This window comes from Anas platyrhynchos, chromosome 3 (assembly GCF_047663525.1).
Source record: "Anas platyrhynchos isolate ZD024472 breed Pekin duck chromosome 3, IASCAAS_PekinDuck_T2T, whole genome shotgun sequence".
In the NCBI taxonomy this organism is placed as follows: Eukaryota; Metazoa; Chordata; class Aves; order Anseriformes; family Anatidae; genus Anas; species Anas platyrhynchos.
In genome coordinates, this window is record NC_092589.1 from 87,611,302 (window position 1) to 87,634,906 (window position 23,605).

At 37.1% G+C, this 23,605-nt stretch overlaps 1 protein-coding gene across 8 annotated transcripts in view; it reads right to left on the reverse strand.

The window, feature by feature from the left end:
* The window catches only part of MYO6 (myosin VI), a 109,641-nt gene that overhangs the window by 61,338 nt on the left and 24,698 nt on the right, over positions 1–23,605 (reverse strand). For all 8 annotated transcript variants that reach the window (XM_072036257.1, XM_072036260.1, XM_072036259.1 and 5 more), the window contains exons 2-9: positions 19,362–19,500; positions 13,137–13,206; positions 9,428–9,501; positions 7,327–7,456; positions 6,227–6,332; positions 4,163–4,218; positions 1,977–2,074; positions 1,007–1,171 (exon numbers count right to left, since the gene is read on the reverse strand). In XM_072036257.1, coding sequence (XP_071892358.1) covers positions 1,007–1,171; positions 1,977–2,074; positions 4,163–4,218; positions 6,227–6,332; positions 7,327–7,456; positions 9,428–9,501; positions 13,137–13,206; positions 19,362–19,478 — 816 coding nt within the window. In that variant the 5' untranslated portion in view covers positions 19,479–19,500. The remainder of the gene's footprint in view (positions 1–1,006; positions 1,172–1,976; positions 2,075–4,162; positions 4,219–6,226; positions 6,333–7,326; positions 7,457–9,427; positions 9,502–13,136; positions 13,207–19,361; positions 19,501–23,605) is intronic.

Genomic DNA, 23,605 nt, shown 5'->3' on the forward strand with positions numbered 1-23,605 from the left:
ATTCACGTCTTATTTCCTCCCAGTTTATTTTGACTTCATTTTCATTTATGTATGGTTAACAGTATTATATTCAACACTGACTGTATTCATATTTTATTGGCTACTCCATGGCTTGAGTGACTGGAGCAGTAACAGGTTGATGAAAGATAGCCAGAACTCAGGAAAAAAAAAAAAAGTAGTTCTAGAGAAAGAATAAATTAGCAGATATAAAACTTAAGAAACAGAAGCATGCTTAATGAACAGAAGTAATAATCCTGGCAGGAAACGTTGAGCATGGGCTTCAGGTCAAATGGAGATAAAAGTGTAAGCTTTCAGCCTAAGGGAGTGTCAAGTCTCATCATGTAACCTGGAGGGTTGAAGAACAACACAGACTTCTGTCAGATGAAGAGAGGAATGCGAGAAACTCAGAACTGGAGAAGTACTAATGACAAATCTAGACAGTAGAGAAAGATAGGCACAAGATGCAACAGTGTAGGAAAGAAAAGTGATATAAAAGCATACAGACTGCACAACCACCCTGTCACTGCAGTTTGATCCCTGGTACAAAGTGTGAGGTAAAAATAAAGGACAGAATTGCAGGACAAAATTCCCAGGTCCTCCTAAATGCACAGCTGGAAAAGGAAGAAATAAATGCAGTTTTCCAGATTTTATAATGGGTTACCCACAGAATAGTTGGATCACAGTCAAAAAATTTACACTTTACACCTCAAGAAGAGATCATAACAAAATTACTAGCAGCTGGGTATGCAAGAGTATTTTTTGGAAAAAGCAAAGATTCTTCAATTTTAAAAACACAAGGCAAGTACAGGAAATCTTCCAATAAAGATAATATGGCAGAGAGCCTATAGATCTCTAGATCAAATAGATTTAAGAAAATAAATTATTTTCTGAATTGTGTAACAGAAAAGAGTTTGTCAAAGGTAACAGGTATTTTAATAAGATCTACGAGAGAAATCAATGTATGGCAATAATGAAAAGCTTTACAAACACTGACTCCAATACTCACCCTAAAGCTGTCAGGAGAACTTAGATACAGTTTTTCCCTAATGTCTTCTGGAGCACCAGCACAAAGCCTGTAAAAGATATGGTAATTCCTCTCTTCTTTGCCTTGCACACAGATCCTAGATTTCTCCAGAAGATAATGTGATACAAATCCACCAACCACGGAGTTCTAGGAAGAAGAAATATTTTTCTCATTATCTGAATGTTTTTAGTTTACTTGAGATTCAGAGTTCATCAATTTATAATTGTCTGACCTGGCTCTTTCAACAGGTGCAGCTCCAAAGATTAACATGTATCTTTATCTAATATATATATAAATCCTAAAAAAGAAGCTGTTACCTTCACTATAACTTTTCCCAGGCATTGAACCTACAGGGGCCTACTTCACACTCATGAGCAGCAATTCTATATGCAAATATATAAGCTATGGAAGCTAAAATATATCCAAAGAAAAATTTCAAATGCTACATAATGAGTAATATTTCTGACCAAGAAAAAATGTTCCATGCTTTCTGTTACATACAAAATATTGATGCAAGGTACCAAAACTTCATACCAATAAATAAAAATATCAGTAATTAATACAAAGTATTAAAGCATTAAAATAGATTTATATCTGTTGATATATTATATGCAAATCATGCTTATTTGTACATTAAAGAAATGCATAAATACTTAAGAGCAATTAAGTTATTCTTTAGATGTGCCTTTTCCCCCTTCTTGTAATGAAGGGAACAATTTTTATTCTTTAGCTACAGATGGAAGCAATTTTCCCATTGACTTGACCCACCATTTTCCAGTAATGACACAGTACTGTGTCGTTAGCTTTACTTTCAAGGTGATAATCAAATGTGGCAATCAAGGACAGTAGGTATTTGATGCAAGATAGGTAAGTCTATTTAGCCTTCTTCCAATCTAACATTTCCACTTCATGGTGAAAATCGACACTCGTATCTGTATCAAAATTCCAGTACCTTTTCATTGAAGTGAATTTCCACAAATTTCCCAAAACGACTACTATTGTTGTTGCGAATAGTCTTTGCATTTCCAAAGGCTTCCAGTAGTGGATTTGCTGTTTAAAAAATAATAATAATAAAAAGGAAGCATTGAAATTTGATCAATAAACTACCAAAATGAAAGAGAGATTAAATACATATCAATGATTCACTGACCTTATTAGGAATAACGTTTGAAAATTGAAGGAGAAGTATTAACTATCAGGAATAACTAATTTTGCAAATTGTACTGGATATACTGTGATGGAATTTACAATGAAGTGCTTAAATAAATAACGCTACAAAATACTTGAATCGATACTGTAAGAAATTCAGAGACAATTACCAGAAATGATTCAGTGACGTTCTTCTACAGCAAGCAGGTAAATAACCAATACATAACTCTATGATACAATACACAATTTGACATTTCCCAATGAGTTGTTATTCATAAAACCTAAACTACCCACTTATCCCACAGACAAAAATGCCACTTAAATGTCATGCATGCTGCATGTTAGATTGATTAGGGAATAAAAATACGTATTAGAAAAGGGTGTTGATTTCAAAAACAACTTAAAAATGCCCTTTCGTATTAGCTCAATTAAGTGAATGAGTTATTTTTTGTTTTACTGGCTGCAGTTCTCAAGCACCTTAAAGCACCCATACAGAAAGAGCGGCAGCAATCTAATGTATGTTTTATATTTATATAAATCATGCATAGCTTAGGCAGTTTGAAAAGGTTTAGTAGTAATGAAACACAAGGCTTATGAAAGAATGCATTTTGCTACCTCCGAAGACCAAAGAAAAACAATTTTCTGAATTGCACTAACAATAAACCAAGGAAAGTATCTGCAAAGTATTTTGATGCTTATAACTAAAACACATTAATTGGAAACTAAGTGAGCAGAAACTCAGATTTAAACCTCCACTGACAACCATCTACAAGTTTGCTCCTATAAAAATTAAATTTTTATATGAAGGAATAACTGCAGTGGTTGGATAAATTAGGGATGGTAATGCATTATTTAGTGAGGCATCAGCATTATCGTTTTTGTTTTGGCTAGGTTTTCATTTTTTCATACTTAAAGCTTATGAAAATGCAAGTGTGACTTTCATAGCTGTCTTATTAAGACACCTTTGTTCAGGTATCCAAACACTTTACGTAATATTAATAGTTTTGAAGAATTGTTTAGAATAAAAAGAAATTGCAAGAGGCCCTTCAGATAGGTTAAAGGATCCTCTATTAATACAGATCTTGTAAGCATGCTCATTAAAATTGTGCTTAAAAAACTTCAAAATTCATGCACTGGATGCCATTTTAAATTTAAAAACAAAACAAAAACACTTTAATCATAATACCTAGAAGCACCAATTAATTTTATGGCATACGGCATCAGGCATTATCCAACTCTTGGCCTCTTTCTGTGTTCCTTTAGCACTGAGAAATTGATTTAAGCAAACCCTCAGCAACAAGAGATTAAAGCCTGCAGTACTGCTCTTGAATAATCAATGGCTCAAATATGTAAACAGGAATATTTAAAGCAAAAGTAAAAAATTTTGGTTAGGAAAAAATAAGAGTAATAAAATCCTGAAATAAATCTAGTAGGACCTACAGACTGACAGATTTTTAGAGTGGTTGTTTGGGTTTTGAGATATTTATGCTTTCTCAAAAAGTTATTTTCTGGTTAATTAGGAATTCCATGCACCATTAAAAATGCTCAACCAATTGACCAAAAACAAACAAAACACTCTCTTCTAACCTTGTTTGGGAACCTATTATAAAGATAGACGCAATGAAAAAGAGATAAACGATAAACATTCTGCTGAGAAAGAGGAATTATATCTTCCTGGTAGTAAGAGGTATTAATGAGAATATTATATTCTCCTTGCAGATTCATACAACATAAAATCCAGTGTACACGTGTGAAGTTCAACTCAAAGTCAAGATCGAGTACTGTATGACACCTTATTAAATAAAAGTAAAGGAAATCATAAATAAAAAAATATATTTTAAGACTTTGGGATCAAGGTACGTTATGTCCTAGGAACTCGGATAGTATTTTCATCCTAGCTGATATTGTTTGACATATCAAATTTGAAAATAAAATAAAATAAGAATATCAAGTTGGAACCTTAAACTGAATTAAAACAAAATATAATACCTTCTACAATTCTATCATCAATGTCTTGGCCAGTACCATAAGACTCTGTCAAATACCTGTAAAAAAAAAGATAAAAATAAAGTTAAAATATCCTTTACGTGTCAGGTTACCTGAAGTCAACAGGTCTGAGCACCATACTTATTGACTACTTGCTGAAGGGTGGGCATACTGATTATAAGTTCCAAGTTCCCGCATCCTTTTAAAATAAATACAATTTGACCTTTTTTTCTTTTTTTCTGTAAAAGAAATATTCTTGTAGACTTTGGGTTCTTTCTTCAATATATCAGGATAAGTTGGAAATTTCTTTTAGATATGCATATGGAAATTACACTTTTATACAAATACAGTGAATCTATTACTCTATTATCTGTATATTAGTAATCTCAATAGACTCATGAACTGTCAGACGTATTTCCTGAATTTAAGTTCCATGCATACAGCGTCTGCATTCACAACCATCAATGTTAATAAAAATCCTACATGTAGATTGTGAGACAGGAAATTGCAATACATATTTAAGGTATAGTAATTGAAGAAGGAATTTTAAAACAAATTCAAAAGTTTCTTTGAAGGTGCAGCTTTTTTTTTTTTTTTTTTTTTTGGCGTGTGTGTTTTTTGTTTGTTTGTTTCTTAAACACCACCACCACCACCACCTCCCCTGAATACAGGGCATACCTTCTGGAAACATACAACTAAATCTGGGACATATTAAAAACAGTTCTCGAAATAGAACCTTCCAAAAAAAAGTTTAGAAACATTAACAGAGCTGTATTAGTAGTACCTCTTGCCTTCTGATTACACAAGGAAAAAGCCTTCCTGTTTTTAAAACTCAATGACATTTTGTACACAGACTCTGTGGGGGTAGGTGGCGGGGAGAAGCAGCAGCAGTGCTATTTGCCTGCCATGTAATCAGAACTTCCTTTGCTGAGAAGCCGAAGAATAACAGCCTTTGAGGACATTCCTCAGGGGATGTTCTCCCAGTGCCTGCAGTCTTTCTTTATTCGTGGCAGGATCAAAGTTGTGAGCTGTCTTCTGTTAGGACATCCCCTATAAATATCATTACCATCACCTTGCCGCAACTCCTACAGCTCTCCGCTAAAGGTTGCACAGGGGAAGAGGAGTATGAAGGACGGATGGCCAACCATGACAAGTCTTCCTGGGATGTGGGAAGATAACACCACTGCTGTACATACATACGTGATGCAAGAGAAAAGGGAGTTCAAGATTTACACAGAGAAACAACGATAAGGGGGGAAGGGAAAGCATTCACACTGCCTGCACTGTGCTTCCCTAAATAATTTGTATTTAATAATTTGTATAATTTTGTATAATTTGTATTTGTATTGTAGGCGAATTTTATGCAGCAGTGCTCTCCAGCTACAGTGCTCCAGAGTGATACATGTATAAAGCAGTTAAATTATGACACAAATATGGTCAAAATCATTAAAAACATGTATGGAAGGAAGACTAGTATATATCAGCAATATGGCCTCCAGATAGTTTATTTATGCTTGATTTAGTATCTGTCATACCCAAACATCAATAAATAGATAAATCCCATTATTCAGTACTTATTCAGCAAATTAGGGTAGAAGTATATTATGGAATTCCTGCAGTTGTCTCAAAAATCAATAGTTAAAATGAATACTCAAGTAAACTGAAGAAACAAAGACAGGGAAAACAGACACATGCACAGTTATGGCAAAAACAAGTGTGTCTTGCAAGGCACAATTAAAGTGCCTAATTTAAATTTTATCAACCACAGTACCAGATGCACGATACCAAAATGACTGCATCATAAACCATAATAACTATGTGATGTCACTACAACCGAGTTCTGGTTTCTGTGAATATGCAGACATTGCCATATGTTACCATGTCAGCATTTATGTTTAACCCTGTGAATTTCTTGTATTAAAGTGTATGTAGAAGGATGCACATAACTTACTGAATTGGGTCTTAATGTTACGTTACTGACTGATTACCTTACAATTAACTGTGTATGTCAGACAAACACAACAACAAAAGAAAATCACTGAATAACTTTGGTCCAAAAGTACATACCTTAAAACAAATTTAGTGTTTTCTGTCTTGCCAGCTCCTGATTCTCCAGAAACTATGATGGACTGACTCATCTTGAGTACTTTCATATCACGGTATGCTTTATCAGCTTAAATAAAAGAATACATGAGACATGACAAAAATTATGTTTTCATCTCTCCTGAATGTTAAAACAAAAATTAATCACAATACAAACAGGAAAATTTAACATTTTCAAGAATAAAAAGCAAATCTTTAAATTGTAATAGACTCAGCTGTAAAGTTTCTCTTTAAACTATATTATAGCTGCCCTTCCTCCAACATGTTAGAGCTTAAGGTCCTTGGAAACAAAAACCTAATCAACTTTTCAGAACAAAATAAAACAAAGCAACCACCTAGAAATAAATCTCTTCTGTTAAATGCATTCACAAAACAGCTGAAAATCAAGCTTACTTCAATAGTTTTTTTAAAGGGAAACTTTCAGTTGCACTTTGCAAAGCAAAATCTGAGCCAAGGACACTTGGAAACATATTTGTGTATTTTAATATATTTTTGTTGTTGTTGTTATGCAGCACGTACTGAATAAAACAGCTGTTTAGACTTCAACAATTGTTTGATTACAAAACAAAGTTTAGCACTCTTAGAAGGCTGTATTCCAATCAAATGCTGTATTCATAGAATTTTTCTTAAACATGATTACTTTCCAAGTGACTTAAAATAAGCTTTATCCCAATAATAATATTTAAATACATTTTCTGCCTACAACATAATCATCTAAAAAAGAAACAGCGCATGTGATTTGGTTATAAAGACCAAATGAAATCATTATATTTTCCCAGTTTTAATTGTCATTCTTCACTTCTAAAATTTGATTTTTTTTTAATTTTATGATTGTAAATTATATTAAAACTGCTTAGACATAAAACACTGGATGTACAGAACAATCATAATTAGTTGCCAGATTCTTCCAACTGCATATCAAGGATGAGAAAATTTGCAATTTTAGCAATTGCTTTTTATTTGCTAATAGCTTAAAGTTACAGTTACAGAGCTGCAGTTTGCATATAGCTGCAAAGTATTTAATTCTTGTTCTGTAAACGACAAAACCCAGACTCAATACATACCAATAGCAAAAACATGTGGTGGCAACGTCCCAAGTGATCTACCCTGGTACTTTTTAATAGTATCTGAAGTATAAAACTTGGGTATATCAAAATACGGATTCACTGCAATGAGAATGTTGGCTACGTATGTCTGTGAAGAAAACAATTAACAGCAAACAATTAGCTAGTATCCAGCCAAGTGGTTAACAGCAATTTTCTATTATTATTGAAGAGTACAGCTGAAGTATAACAATTACAATTCTCTCTAGCTAATAGGTACAAGAAGGGATATGTTTTCAGAGTTCCTCTAATTATCTTCTCAGGACTTCTGTGAAAATGCATTTCTCAGGAGAATTTCCTAACCACTGAGCTGTGGAGTATGTCCTGAATTTGACCTTTTTCCCTCTTCTTTTAAATGATTTCCTATTGTATGACTTGTTGGATCACGGATAAAACATCACTACTTCCTCCTCTAAACTAAACTCTTTGCTAGCACAATGCAGTCTCCTCCAATGACATTAATTTTTCACTATCAAATGGAAGCAACTCAGCAGGAAGGACTGCTGGGAACAAGCTTGAGTCAGGCAATAAAATCATTCAACTGCGAGAAATTAGCTATGGCTGTTTCCACAGTGAGAAATACAGAATACAAATGCTCTGTAATAGAGAAGGAATTTGAGAAAAATCTCAACCAAGGTCTGCCTTTTAGTTTTTGACCATAAGGAAAACTAAAACGTTTTGTACAATAAGGAAAGCCAAAGATACATTGTAGTTAACATTTCTGAAAAACCTTTCATACTTTGGTTTTAATGGCCAGATCACATACAAGGATGAACAGATGTCTGCAGCACAGAAAAAAGCAGATTTGATGGAAAAGGTCTGGAGAAAATCAGATAAAACCTCAGCCTGAATAACTTATTTGGTTGATTGTTACTAAGCATATCCCACGACTGAATTTTGGACACTATCATGACATGTTGACAGAAGGCTGGGCATGTGCAATATATTAATTTTCTTAGATGCTTCTATTTTCATCACTTATTTCTCTGATGGAAAATTCATGCACAGAGTTCCTCATGAGCTGCAAGTTCTAATATTAGTTTTCCTCTTAATAAGAATGCAAATGCTGTTAACCAGCTCTAAATAATAATAATAATAAAATAAAGAAAGAAAATATACCCACTCAGGGCAACATATTAGTAGCAGTAGTTTAAAATGAAGAAAAGGTTTGTGAAACTAAATACTGTCCTCCCTCATGACCAGTTCAGTTTCAGAATTTATTTTATTGCATTGGGGTTTTTGTGTGCATGTGTGTTTTATTACTATTTTTCCAGGACAGCATACAAATTGCCACTTTTATTTATTTATTTTAAAGCTGGTGCTTATCTTGAGCCTATAAAGAATTTATAGCTGTGTAAAGTTAACTGCAACAAAGGAAAACAACTATACTTTTTTCTGTATAAATAAAAGGGTATAACACTAAATCAATTCATTTTAGAACCGCAGATTAACACAGAAATTGATTATTTGAACACCGACACTTAGAAATTGTGTAGAATTATTTTACACTATCACTAGCCAGCTTTCTACTAGGAAAAAAATAAGAAAGAAAATTCTTATCTTTCTTCTGTTTCACAGCTGTCAGTGTCAGGGCAGATGGCAAGGACAAAATGTAATTTAGTCAGAATTCATTAAGTACAATTAGGCAATTTGATAGCAATATAAAAGATTAAGATGGACATCTGAGCTAGGAGGTGTCAGAGACGGCACCTGTTTGCTTCGTTCAAAAATAATGAAGAAAGAACCACTTTGTTAAAAGCTACTCCACTGGTAGGTAAGTTCCCTACAGGAACAGACCTTTGTGATACAAATGCTGTGCTGTAGTTGCAACTGAGCAGTCAAGTAGAGAAAAATCTATTGCCCTGCCTGATTAAAAAAATAGCAAGCATCAATTTGATTCAGGTCTCAAGCAAGATAGCAAAAAACGCCTAAAACCTCCTAACCTTCTGGTGGTACTATTCCTGCTGATTTTCTGTGATAGAGGAAAAAATTTTGTTGTTGTTTTGTGTGTTTTGAAAGGATATTTATTGTCAGACCGGTTGATATGACAGGTAATACTTACATAAATTCTGTCCTTACTGTACCGAACCTTGATATTGTGAAGGAGAGTGGCTTCATTTAAATACATCAGGGAACCTGCAAATAAAAAAAAACAATCATATACCATTAAGAGCACAGAAGAACCTTAATGTACAGCCAAGCAACTAAGTCTTAGGATTAAGGAGCATTTTGCTTCCCCTCTCTTTGATTACAGTTTAATCCTATCATTCCCTTGCACTGTGTCGAGGCAGAAGAACTGCTGACTCAATACATGCTTTAAAAATTGTAGACCTACTCCTTATCATGCAACCTAAGTTAAAGAAAGTTGCTGAACAAAGAAATAGATGACAGGACCCTCAACACATTGTGCACAGTATAAATTGTCAGTTTTAAGGTCCTTTTTTATGACAAACCTCCATGCTGTCCCAAAAGTGGAAACCAGTGCCTATCAAAATCCTTAAACCAACGTTTTTTCCTTCCAGCTCCTCTCTGCAACAACATCCACAGGGTAACACCATCTTGTTGCTAGTAGGCCTCTGGAAACAAACTATTGGGGGGGATGTTAACACAAGAGAAATGAGCTATTTTCTTACCCTGTTAACATAAAATAGCTGAACTAACTTTGCCAACAAGTTAGCAAAAGGCATCCCAAGGCAGAGAGCGGGCACACACACAGAGTTTCAACATGCTGGCAAATCTAGGCCCTGTTTTCAGAAACATGATGTTTAAGACACCAGAAGGTGTTGGCAGCCTTAATTAGAGAGAAGTGAAGGCACTACTTATTACACAGCCTCGATATGCAAATATGCAGAATCCTCTATCTGCCTAAAATTTAAGTGCACAACACTATTTTGTCTTGTTACAACAGATTGCCTGCCATACTGGTAAGCCTTACAGATTAGTGGCACTTAGGAAGTTGCAGATGAAATAAGCACTTAATGCTAACTGCTACCCCCTCCCTCACACAAGGGATGAATGATCAGTGTACAATGACCAGTGAAGTGTAGAAAGCTGGTGTCGTTTCTGAATTTGGGCCAAATGGGACCAATGCCCTTCCTCAAGGGCCCTTGCAGAGAAAAACGTTCTAGCTCATTGCCACAGATGTGCAAGAGAGACTGCCAACTCTTATTACTTGAAGTCCTTCTTCCCAGACACCTCACCCAGCAAGGAAGCCTGAAGCCCAGCAAGAAGCTTAACTTCTCCCTCCACCCTCCTCCTGCTGACCCAAACAATACTGGCAAAAGACAACGGGAGCTTCTCAAGAGCACAGATGTTGTCTTTTTCCATCCTATAGCCTTCCTTTGGCAGTAGGACAGAGAATGGCTCTGCCTCACACCACGTGCACCAGACCAGCCTGAAGCAAGAGACTCAGTGCAGAACAGGAGCCTGCTCCAGGAGAAACAGTGCTGCCTCAAGACAAGACTAAGGCTTAAATCTGCAATTTCAAAATGTATCTTCTCTAGAATAAATCCCTTAAAAGTGGCACTCCTATCCAGAGCCACAGGAAGTAACCAGAGGGAGAATTCTGCATATTCATATGGATCATTCATGACTATAACCAGCATATGTGCATTTCATAGTCCACATAATTATTTGCATACACACACACACAGAGTTCACGGAAGTCAATTCAAGCACTTAAAGTTGGGAAATTCCAATGCCATATTTACACACACTGTCTCTTCTGAATTTTATTTTATTTTTTACAATTCTTATCTGATAACCTATCCCCTTCTTTTCTTTTTAAAAATTGTTTCACCTCAAAATCAAGAAGTTCTGGTTTGTTTTTTTGTCCATATATAGTGACAGACACTGAAACCTGAGTGAAAGAGGAGTGTGAATCACAAGGAAAGGTAAATCTTTTGTCTCTGTACCACTTGCAGCATTTACTAAAAATTCATACTTGAGGAAGGGCTAGATTCTCAAAAAGGTCTTTCTTGCAGCCAGTGCATTTGGGATATAGAAGACCAAGAGTAGTGGGGGGGAAAAAAAGCAATACTTAGCAAATTACACCCCAGGAAGGAGTTAATCACTAAGCACAGGTTGGAATGGTAAGTGTATTATTAACTAGACCTTCGCGATTTTTGAAAACGGCATTATAAGGAGAGATGGAAAACACCCAGTAGTTTGTAAAGTGAATTATATTTATATAATAATTATTCTTAAAGATCTTTGATGATCAGCACAAATCCTCTCTGTGAGAGAAGGAAACTGAACTTGGTTTCACACATGCTAGAGACGAACATCAACTGCTGAGCGTAAAGTGGAAATATATTGGAAAAGCCTCAAAATAATATTTGAAACAGAAGGGATTGCTGGACAAAATATTTTTAAGTTTTATATTTTAGCCAGTAAACCGAAGAAGACATTTTCTCCCATAGGATGACTGTTTTAACTTAATTGAATAGCACTTTACTAAAATCTCAAATGACTTCCAGTATCTCATTCCAAATTTCAGTTCCCTGACTGGGACACAGAGGTGCCAGGACATCTCAATAAGGTCGCTGTGACAGACACACACAGACTAAATGCATGTCCCTAGCTATCATCTTGTGCAGAGAAGACAGGTACAAATGCCAGCAACTGGTAACAAAGCTGCCAGCTTGGTTCCACCTCTGACAACACTGCACCATCAACACTGCACCATCAACACTGCTCCGTCTAAGTAAAAGCAGAAGCCTCAAGCCTTGCCACAAGCTTTTTCTTGTTCCTTACCAAGCAGTTGTAACAGCTGTACTTCCTGCCATGGGATATAAATGCCATCCCCCACAATATAAACTTTGTTTCTTAAATCATCAACAACTTTCAAAGTCCTACCTGCTATTTATTTTAGAGGAAGAACAACAGAAGCTACTTTTGCCCACCATTTACAAAGTTACTAGTATTTGGCCAAGCAGTAATCCCGGTCAGAAATATTTAAAATAATTTCCCTCATCAGATCTTCTAGATAGGATAGTTTCTCTGAATAGATCTGGTCACAAACAGCAACAGTAGCAAAATATTCAGTTCTATATTCTATTAGTTCTACAAAAGCTGGTCCTTTCTCACCTGTCTTGGTACTCTCTCTCCTCACTTTAGATTTGCATACTTGATTTGTTTCCACAGATCTAACTATAATATATTTAACAAAATAAAACCCCTGCATATCAACACAATGTGTATTACGAGTTCACTTCAAAGGTCCTTCCCCAGCAGTCCTCTGGTCTAATTCACTATAACCCATTTCCCTTTCCAGTGGCCTCAGTGGGTCCAGATTCCTGTCTCCAGTTTTAGAAATGTTATCTTAATTTTTTTTTTCAACTACCTATACTTCCACAGGAATGCTGTCTGAGAAGTGGGTTACATGCAGGAAAATGCAGTACAATAGAGCTGCTGATAAGGCAACTTATTCTTTTGCTGAGAGATTTAGTTAGCGCCGAAATGCTCAATTCAGTTGATCAAAATGCAGGTAAGTAGCATCTTATATATATGTGAAGTTAGACAAGTAACAGCTGTATGTGGGAATAACTCATGTAGTCATGAATTCCTCTAAAGTGTTCAGCTGAAAATTAAAAAACACAATCAATGATATTTAAAACAGGTTTAATTTAATAAGTTTCCAGGATCAGTAAACTCAAGCAAAGAAAACAAAAAGGACTATAAGAAAAAAACAGGGAGCTTGTAAAGAAATAATATTCTTCCCCAAACTATTTTTTTCAAATGCATAACTTATTTTAAAATTCATAACTTACAATTATCTTCCACATCCTTTTTGCTGTCCTCTTCAGCAGGAAACACTTGATTGATAGCAGCCTGAAAAGTCTGTTAGATGAAAAATACTAAAATTGTCGTAATTCCATAAAAATAGAGAGTCCAAAGATATCTTATGTCATGTTGCAACTAAACGCACCATCATCATGCACAGTTAAAAATTAAGTTTCTAGCTTTGTATCTCAGCACGGGAAATGTTACTGAGCTACCAGGTGCAGATAAGGAACTGCAATATTTGCATTACATTACAAAAACCAATTCCTATAATATATATTCTTATCATAAAAATATTTGATGCGTTTTGAAAATTGCATATAACCATTGGCATAGAACAACAGACAACACCAAAAATGATTAGAAAAGCAACAATACTGCGAAGGGAACAGATCTATAAAGGACACACAATTTCCTCAGCTTTGCAAAGAAGCAAAAATAACAAAAAAAAATTATTAGTTCAGTGAAAGGACTCTATTGTCGTCATCATATATTGTTTTAAAACATTCTCACTTAAAACATAAATATTCAATATACAGTATTTTCTATATCTCCAAATTCTGTAACTGAGTGTTCTTTTTTTTTTTTTTCCTTCGACAAGCCAGTATCAAAGTAAAACAAGACTTTCCTTCAACCCCTGTACTCCAGTAACACAAAACAGCCATTTAGCAACTGTTCATACCCAACTGGAAAAATTAATAACAAACCAAACTTTGTTTATCCTCTAAATTTTAATTAATATTGTGAAGATGAAGAAATATCCTATAACTTCTGTTTTTAAAAAAAGAAAAAAAAAGCTTACAGAACTGTATTATAGCATCTGTGCAAAGCTACTGCATATTGTAAGAACTAGGCTCTTAATTATACTTTTTATTTACAGCAGTAATAGGTTGTCTGAGCTACCTAGGAATGAACAGAAACATTGTTGTACCAATTAAACGTGACAGAGCTGCTACTACATGCTACTACAGGCCTTTTCCCCATGGAAATGAAGACAAGAAGCCTACTTAATTCTGTCTCTACTTTAAAAGACAACCAACTAGATCTAAAAGAATGACCCTAATAAATAAACAAGTTTGCTTGCTTAATTAACATTGCACCCAGCAAGACAGTATCATGAAAAGCATCTCACATGGATGTTTAGAAGAAATACAGCAACTTTTTTCATCTTTGCTTCCATACAAAAAGACACAATAAATGTGATTTTGCAACTTAGACCATTGTGAACAGCCAAATTCCAACTCCCTTTAAAGTGGCAAGGATCAAAAACATCCCTGAGACAAAATAATTGCTGCTGGTTGGAAAACATTAAGTCTGTAATATCCCTTCCCTACAGAGTTACCATGCTATATGCTAATTATAGTCATAAATTATACTTTGCTATCTCCTTATCAGGATTCAATGCAGAAAAAAAGTGCATAAAAAAACTTCTGTAAGGGAAAAGCATCTGCATGATGACTTTGGAACTACTGAACATCTGTCAGACCAACCTCCTCCACAACATCCTTCATCAGAGCACGCTGGAGCCGCAGGGGATTTGAACATTACCTACCTCCAAGTTTTAGCATGGTAAAGAGCCCCCTCTTTCCCTCCCTCTCAAAACACTGCAGTTGGAACATCTTACCAGAATTTTCTCCCCAAGTTTGCCAACAATAAAGGTGGTTTGCACTGCATAAAGACATATTTGAACAACAGTTTCCCATAATTCCCATAACAGTTTCCCAGTTCATTCTGCATGCAGAAGTGGAAAAGCTTAAAAAAATGCTTGACTTACTTCACAAAAATCTGACTTCAGTTCTTCTTGCTTGCTGATGTGCAATTCAAGTTTAACCACTAACAAATACAGATTATTTTTTTCCCCACAAGAGAGAATGAACATGATGTCCAGCTGTTCGGTAACACTCTTCAGAAAGTTTTGACATCAACATTTCACAGCTCTAAACCCAGCTATACCAGATCTACCTCAGAAGAGGAAGGGAGAGCCTTTCCACTGTCCTCACCACTCAGCCTCTGATCAAAGATCAGTGAAAAATTAAGGAAAATTGATACTGATTTTGTCCTCCTTCATTTTTTTCACACAGTGGGAATTGTGAAATAATTGCAATGTTAGATATGCTGCAGGGACAGTCAGCTTGTGGCAAATTGGATGTCCTTCTTCAAGTCCTTCCTACCTTCTGTAATTTAGTACAGTATCACAGCTCACTATTTCCTGAGTCATAAAACAAGTAAGCAATATAAAAACAACTTAGCAACTGTGTTTCTGATGGACTTTTTTAGATCAGATGGGAACATGAAGCCTAGTTTAAACTGTATCAACCAAGAATGTTACACCTGTCCCAGTTACTCTACTGCTTTATGTTTAAGGTAATTACTTATCATATAGCTAGGTACATTTCCTAGATGTGTAGGGCTCTGAATATTGCCAAATACTATTAAAATTGAATATATTAAACAGAAAAATGGGCAAGCTATCTCATATCTGCCATTTAAAAATTATCCAGTTATTTACTCCATTGCCCCGTATTTTGAAACACATTGACTGTAAGGAGAAAACCCTTCAGGCATTTGGTCAAAGACACTTACATTAAGGCATAGCTTAGGTCAAACTAATTCTAAAAAAGGGACGGGATACTGATCTTATGAACCACTTATGAAAGTGGTCTCAGGAGGCAAAACAGAGGGTTTGTTTTTTTTGTTGTTTTTTTTTTTTTTTTTTTTCCTTTTTGTAATGAAGCAGCCCTTGAAATCCAATGGCAATCTTAACTGTTCTCCCAGAAACAAGATGAGTGAAAAAAGATATCTTTCCGTTCAAGCAGGATCTTCTTTCGACCATGTAATCAAATACGTGTAACCGTGCCTTCCTTTATATCTTCTAGATACAGCCACAGAGACATCCCTACTCCCAGCTGCATTCTACAGAACAGCCAAAAGCAACATAAACTGTTCTTGTGATGGACAAGAACCTCTCTCTTTTGCTCAAGCAAGCTGCACTCACTGCTAAAATAATGCCTTTGCTTGGAAACACTGAACTTTGGATGTTCTGATCCTTACTTTCAGAATACATTTATCTATTTAGACTTAACCTGTGGAAATGCCATGCTGGTTATTCAGAACATACTGGAACAGGGGTCCGATAAAGCTTTCCAGGACCTTTCAGAGCCTTTCTCAGAGCCATATGGTGCTTCTCAGGCAACTGCAGCAGGGGTATGGACTGGTGTCTGCAGCAATATGTGCCTCCCCTGTCCTGCTAGGAACTGATCACTAGAGAAGTTCATTAGCTGCAAGGGTCCCAGAAAGGTATCTCAGGGTGTATCTCTCCCTAGTCACTAAATTCAGATTTGCTACCTCCAGGAAAAGAATAAATTCCCCATTTGACAGTTTCACTGAGATCTGCCTTCTCCCTGTTGTAGCATCAAGCAATAAAACATAAAAGCTATTTTCTCAAGGTCAGGATTTCTGATAAGCTCCAAAAAGTACATTCTGATGTGTGAATGAAACATTAGCTGCATCTAACAATGGGCTGTCTTTCTATCCGTCTCCTTCCTGGCACACCACTGTGGGACTGCTGGCAGGACATAGCTGCGGGGCTGCGCCCCGTTCCCTCTGCTCAGATTCAGAGCTCATCCTCAGGGAAGAGCTCCATCCCCAAGGGGGACCATGCTCATTAGCAAACCACTCTCCAGTTTCCCCATTTTCTTCGTAGTTGTGGCATTTCAACCTTGCAAGCCCATGATCTAGCTCTTGGGAGCAACTCCTGTCACATAACACATCCCTTGTTCTGATAACAAGCTCTCAGTGCTTGCATTACTCCTTCCTATACAAGGCAGTCTCGGTGACTCAGATCCCCACCTCTCTTCAGGCACCCAGCTTCGGCACAGCTATGTAAATGCTGTTGTTAACTCTGGATGGGCTGTGGTACCCAAAAATGCTACTGATGCTTTGTAAGTAAATCGGTATGTTGGCCAACTACCTTCGCCCAGTCTGGACTGGGTAACTTGGTTTCACAACACGAAGAAATCTTTGACCATGCTTGCCCTAGGTCCTCCTTCCTCTTGCTGCTGCTTGCTACCATCCTTAAAATTTTCCATGTATTCACTGTTAAGGTGGATCCATCCTCTGACCTAGTTTGCTGTGCCTCACCAGCTTGCCAGCACAGCTGAGAGGGTGCCGCGCTGCCACACCACAGCTAGCTACGGGCAGGGAAGGGAGGAAGGACTCTGAGACAGCATGAAACTGCTGCCTTGCAGCATTCACTGCAGTTATTAACGACTTATTTTAATTAACCATTAAGTGGTATAAAAGGCAACAATCAAGAAATGCACACACACACACATTTCCTTTTCAGTCTGTGATCTCCTGTAGAAGCTGGTACCTTACCGGGAGTACATATGACATGTTAATGACCCAGATTAAAAAATAATAATAAGTTACACTGCCCGGGTATGTTTACAAGATCGAATTACTCATCTCCTCCCTGTAATTATCGTGGGCAACTCTGGAGCTGCTAGATCACTCCTTCTTACTAAAGAGCACTTTTGAACTGTCATTTGGAGTAAACAGAGTTGATAATAATGGGTATAAACGCTGAGTGCTTCAAAGTAATGGTCTAAATGCACAAAAAAGTCAAGAAGCAATGAGAAGCATTTTGCTACAAAAGGAAATCAATGCCACCTTGAAAAGACTGAGAAGGTAATCAGCAAAATGTTTTACTCCACCTTTATTAATATAAGGAAGTTTGATAGTTAGAAATGCAGGACCATAATCTCTGGTGTATTTAAACACCTAACTGTGAAGTGTTCGGTCCCTTTCAGAAATGAACTGCAGGCCCTTAACTGATTTGCTTAATTCTAGACAGCCATAAGCAAAGTAACAAACTTTGTAGGCAACACAGATTGTGCACTGTGAACCACCAACCAAAAATCTCTGTATTTTAGGGTGCTTTTTCTTGTTTGTTTTATTAAAAAAAAAAAGTAGGTTAGAGGAAGGCATATATATTAGAAATAAATAGTGATTCAAGTATCTCCTTATCATCTATTTCTGTTTCTAATATATGAACTTTTGCTCTTAACACATCAGAACCATTTGGGGATATAAACAGAAACAGCACTGGGGTCAACATCAGTTAAGTCAGTAAAAGATCACTTAAACATGGGTTTAGAATATTTAACATATTCTCGTCTGAATAATTTTGTTCTTTCACAGACTGAAGAATGCATACTAAACCTAAAGACCTTATCTCACAGACACAGATATCAGATCTTTTTATTTCTAATGAAAGAAAAATCAACTTCCTCTACAAGACTTAAAAAAAAAAAAAAAGTCTATAAACATTCCTCCCAAAGGAAGAACTGCTGCATAACCTTTTGATCTGTGACAAAGCATTCTCTATTATTGTAGACATGAAGAAAAAAAAAAGTTTTAACAAAATAAATTTGCTTTTCCATATCTGAAAACACAACAGCTAGAACCAGCATATGACATATTCACAAAGTCCAAATCACAACTTTTAAAATGGTGTATAATCTTATTCCAGGGAGTAAAACCCAGGATGCTGACCATCTGAATTAGGATAATTAATAGTTACAGGGCACTTCCTGTAAAATCTGACATTTAATTAAGATGTGCTAAATCCAAAAGATGTCATGATAAATGAAGCAGTTTGAACACACTAATTATGACTTCACTTTAAAAGCTGCTTTTATTTTGCCTTTAATTTGCTGTAGTAATTCCATGGGACCTTTGTTTGACATTCTTATGTTTCAAAGTGCTTGAAGTAAGAGGATTCATCACTCAATCAGCAGTCTAACAGAAACGTGTCTAATCTAAGATAGAGCCTAGGACACTACTATAGTAGTCTCTGTGCATCTAAGGGAGAAGAGAGAAGCTAATCTCAACAACAGACTCTCAACAGTCTCAAATTTGGAAAAATAAAGTATACAGTATTGAAACAAATGGCTATGGAGATTCAGTTGTCTTCTCTTTCATGAGCACATACACAGATGCAGATAATTGACAGAAAGCATGTGCTTCTTATCAGTGGGATATTTCATTTGCAAGGCAAGTTAAAGCTAAACAAAGTTCCTTAGCCAAACAACAGAGCAGTATTTTTTTTCGCCACTCGTTCAGCCTGCATGTAATGGCGGATATCTGCAAAGATTTGGCCTACAGGTAAAATATTTTTGTAAGGTTTTTCTCACTTGTCAGACACTTACCTTGCCTTTCTGATTCAGAGGCTCAATAGTTAAGTATTCAGTACCAATGTCCGCAATCACGCCCATCTGAAACCCATCAGTTGGGTGTGGAGCCCAAACGGGCTTCCCGTCCTCCATTGTGGGATCTATCCAGTATTTCCTGTAACAAAAAATATATGTATAAAAAATAAGAAAACCAGTTTGTATACAAATGTAGTAAGCTATCAGGGTTTACTACACAGACTTTAGGTTACTATGTTTATTTCTGTTATTCAGGGTGGAAGCAGCCAGAGCACAGACTGGAGCCAGCCTGTCAGGACAAATTCTTCCAGCCTTCTTCCATCCTGTGACACTTCGCTTAGAGAGGACTCCTCCCTCGGACTGGGGTATGAAGAAGATTCGAGGACAGATAATTGTGGGTGGTCCACAGACTACTCTCTACAGCTCTTTGTCCAATTTCCCCAACTTGTGAACCAAAAAGGGGACTGATGTGATTAAAACAGAAGTACAGGATGGACTCAAAGCTAAATCTGTGTGCTAGCACTCTTAGTGCTTACATGCAGCCATATGGACACACACATACAGATATGGCTCGTGGGACTAACAGATGTCTGTCTGTACCTGATTCGGCGTGCAAATACCTGAATTTCTGTAATGGGCACATCTCCCATAAGGTGAGCAGCAATGTAATCTGCTGTTATTTGAGAGAAGTGAATGTGCGCACACTTTTCACATGGCTGGGCACGTGGCTCTTAAATAACACTTACTGTATATTTCCTATAAATAAATATATTGATTGATCACACTATAAGCTTTTAAGACACTGGCCTCCAATACAGTACCATTAAAACCCTGCCTCTTAAGAAACATTGACCTTTTTTTCTATTAAAACATGACATGAAATTAGTTTTAGATTAAATGGAACCTACGGCGCACAAGTGAAATAGATGCCAAGGCCAAGTCATTCAAACCTTGGGCTCCTCTAGCTATGCAGCTAAGTTCCCAATTAAAAAGAGTATTTGATTGCGTGCAAAGCTCATTGAGCCAACCAGGAAAGCTGCCAGGACTGGCACATTGTGAATGGCCAACAGTGCCATTTTAAATACGCTGAATTCGTCCTTTTTTTTGAAACCTACTTTAGAGTCCTTACCCTAATGAGAATAGGGAGTCCAAGCAGCTTGAAAGGCTAACTTCTGGCCATTTCTCACTCCCCTCCACAACTGATTCACGTACCTGTGACGTGTTTTAGTGATTCCCAAACTTGCAAAAAGTTCCTCACATCACTAAGGTGTAACTTGCCCCTCCCAGCACAAATCAAATGAGCCTGCCAAGCAGGAATGAAAACACCAGCAGCAAAACCCTAAGATGGGAAACATGCCCCCCATTTTCCTATTCCTTGCAGCTGAAGGAGAAAGGAGCTGCACAATTTCTCACAACCAGTGAAGAGTTTGCAGATCCTTTTCTCACAAACAGTAGCAAGGGAAACAAAAATCATCGTCCCACCAGGAAGCTGTACAGCTGCAAGCAGAAAAGGACACTCTCGTCTCACAGAGGATTTGTCAGGACATGCTTCCCATGACCTGCTTTGTGCTGCCTCCAAGGAATTCAGAAAGGTCTGAAGAGAAAGCAAAGCCTTGCTGCGATCGCCTGGGGAATGCTGCTGGTCTCAACACCAGTGAAGTTGTCAGAGCATACCGCGATCTGCTATTAACTTCAGTGTTAAATGGCAGAGGATTGAAGTAATTTTAGAGAAAAGACCTCGGAGTGCAAAGTCAAATTTTTTTTAAATGAAGAGAAGAGACTTGGAAAAGCTTGTTACAGGGTACTTCATTCAGCACTGATCTGTTTAAATGTACTCAATTACCCAGTTAACTTTCCCTCCCCACATGCAGTTCAGGATGTATGAAGGTAACAAAGATTTAAACATATGTTTCTAGTGTGTGCTATTCATGCAATTCATGCTAGTTTAAATATATATAATATATATATATATATATTATATATATATATTTAATACAGGAAACTTTGCATTTTATTTTTTGAGGGCACATTAGCTTATTTTAGCTGCTCACAGAAAGCTTCTGTGCTACCCCTCGAGCATCCCATTTGTTTCTGTTGCCTCCAAACCTCTTGCCACATCCCACAACCGCTGCAAGCCCCAATCAATCTTAGCACGTGCTGCCAGCAGCACAGGACACATCCTGTGAAATAACAACTGCAGTCAATGGCACTTGGTCTTTCTTCTTCATTTTCAGATACTGTAAATCAGGCCCCAGACACACCACAGCTCTGGGGTTACCTTTTTCCAGCTGGGCCTGGCCTCTGAGCACCAGTGCCACGATGGGTGTAGCTGCACAACGTCAGAGTTTATTTCTGAATACAGCCAGGCCTTCATTTCTTCGCAAGCCTGTCATTTGCTTTTAAAATGCTACTTCAAATTGGAACTTGAGAAATACGCCGCACAGCCACTAAAAACAAGGCAGCGTGGCCAGCTCTCTGGGCATAACCGTGCTGCACAAGGAAAAAACCCTGACACCGCTGCCAACATTTCTGCTGCGATGTGAATCCAATCCCCCCAGTTGGTATCTGGAGGCTTCTCCTTTGTTCGCTGGCATGGGCTTTTGCATTCTTGCATGTTCCTAAACCTGCTTCATGCTTTATTAACAAGTAATGATAGGGGAATGTCGTGAGCTAAAAAATCCTCTCGAAAGACAGAACAACGAGTGAATTCCACCACGTCCAGCAAAATGCAGGTTTAAGAAAAATACTTGAGGCTTTGCAAGCATGTCAGAACCCAATGGCTGAAGGCATCTAAATGAAAATTTAGTAGTTATTCATGACATAATTACTTTTAAGAAATACAATCTTCTGTCTGGGAAGCAGCCCCAAACCAGTGGCTGTAACATCCCCTTTTCAGCACCAGTCCATGTCTCTATTAGTTAGGGATCTGACAGGCTTCTGGCAGCATATTATAATTGGAAGCTGAAACCTTTCAGGCCATACCTGATCTACTATCTACCTTCCCATCTGATGTAGATGCCCCTGCCCTTGAGACTGCTGCATGAAGCCTGTTCCTGAGCCAGCTCTTGCATAGCTGGTTTGCAGCTCGGCATTTTGAGATGAGCAGAAACAAAGCAGTACGAGTGCAACTCCCTGAGACAAGTCCTTTAAGAACAGGCAACAGCCCTTTATTGAAACACGAAAGAATGCTTCAGTGATTAAAACATGTATCACAGAACACAAACTGGGAAAAGTACAGATTTGAATGGAAACGAATGACAAATCCTATTTTTCGCATAAAGGATACCCATTTGTTCACTACAGACCATTCGTTATCAGTGTCTTTCTCCATGTGCCTCTATCTAAATTCAACCTACTTCCAACAAGTTTCACTACAGTGTTGACAGAGGACACAGTTCCTGAATGCTAGGAAGGAAAACTATTCACATGCAGGCAACACATCTGAGAACAGCACCGCCAAATACAGCAAGTCTTGAACTCACCTGAAATATGCTTCCAAAGGAGGCCGAGATTAGCAACCTTCCACATCTGAATTTATACATATGTATTGAACACACATTAAAGATTAAGGCAGTTGATTACAAGTTGCTAGCTCCTTTTGGACTCCACAACTAAGGCTTCTTCCAACGTGAAGCAGAAAACTCACGGAGGTTTCACCTACAGCCAGGAGTCAGCCAGGTCTGAAGCTGGTAACCCCAACAGCCAACCCTTGAAACATCAGATTTTATATTTCCACGAGTGGCCACACAGTAGCATCACCCCTTCTAACCCCAGCCTTCTAGAAATCGTGCTAAACACTTTGGAAATGCAGTCCCAGTTTTTCCAATCTGCTGACAGGTGCTTGCAGCTTCCCACAAGCAAGAGCCTTCACCTGCTCCGTGTTACACAGAAGGGGCTACATTTCATATACACACACAATTTAAAAAAAAAAATGAAAAAAAAAAAGCCTTGTTTTTCATCTGATTACTTGTAACTGCAGAAAAGAAGACTAAACTCCAAAGACAAGACAGCTGCAAGCCATAGGAAAAAGCCTTAATTATTGGCAGTCATATTCAACACGTTCAACATTAGTAGCCAGCAGTTCAAAAAACTTGCAAGGCAAAATTATCCTGCACTCACCAGGCTACACAAAACAACACCCACTAGTCATTCCTTAACTTCTTCCACACTATTATTCCCTCCTTTAGAGAATGTTTAATATTATTTCTCATAGTAATTAAATAAAATCTACATAATAGTTTGAG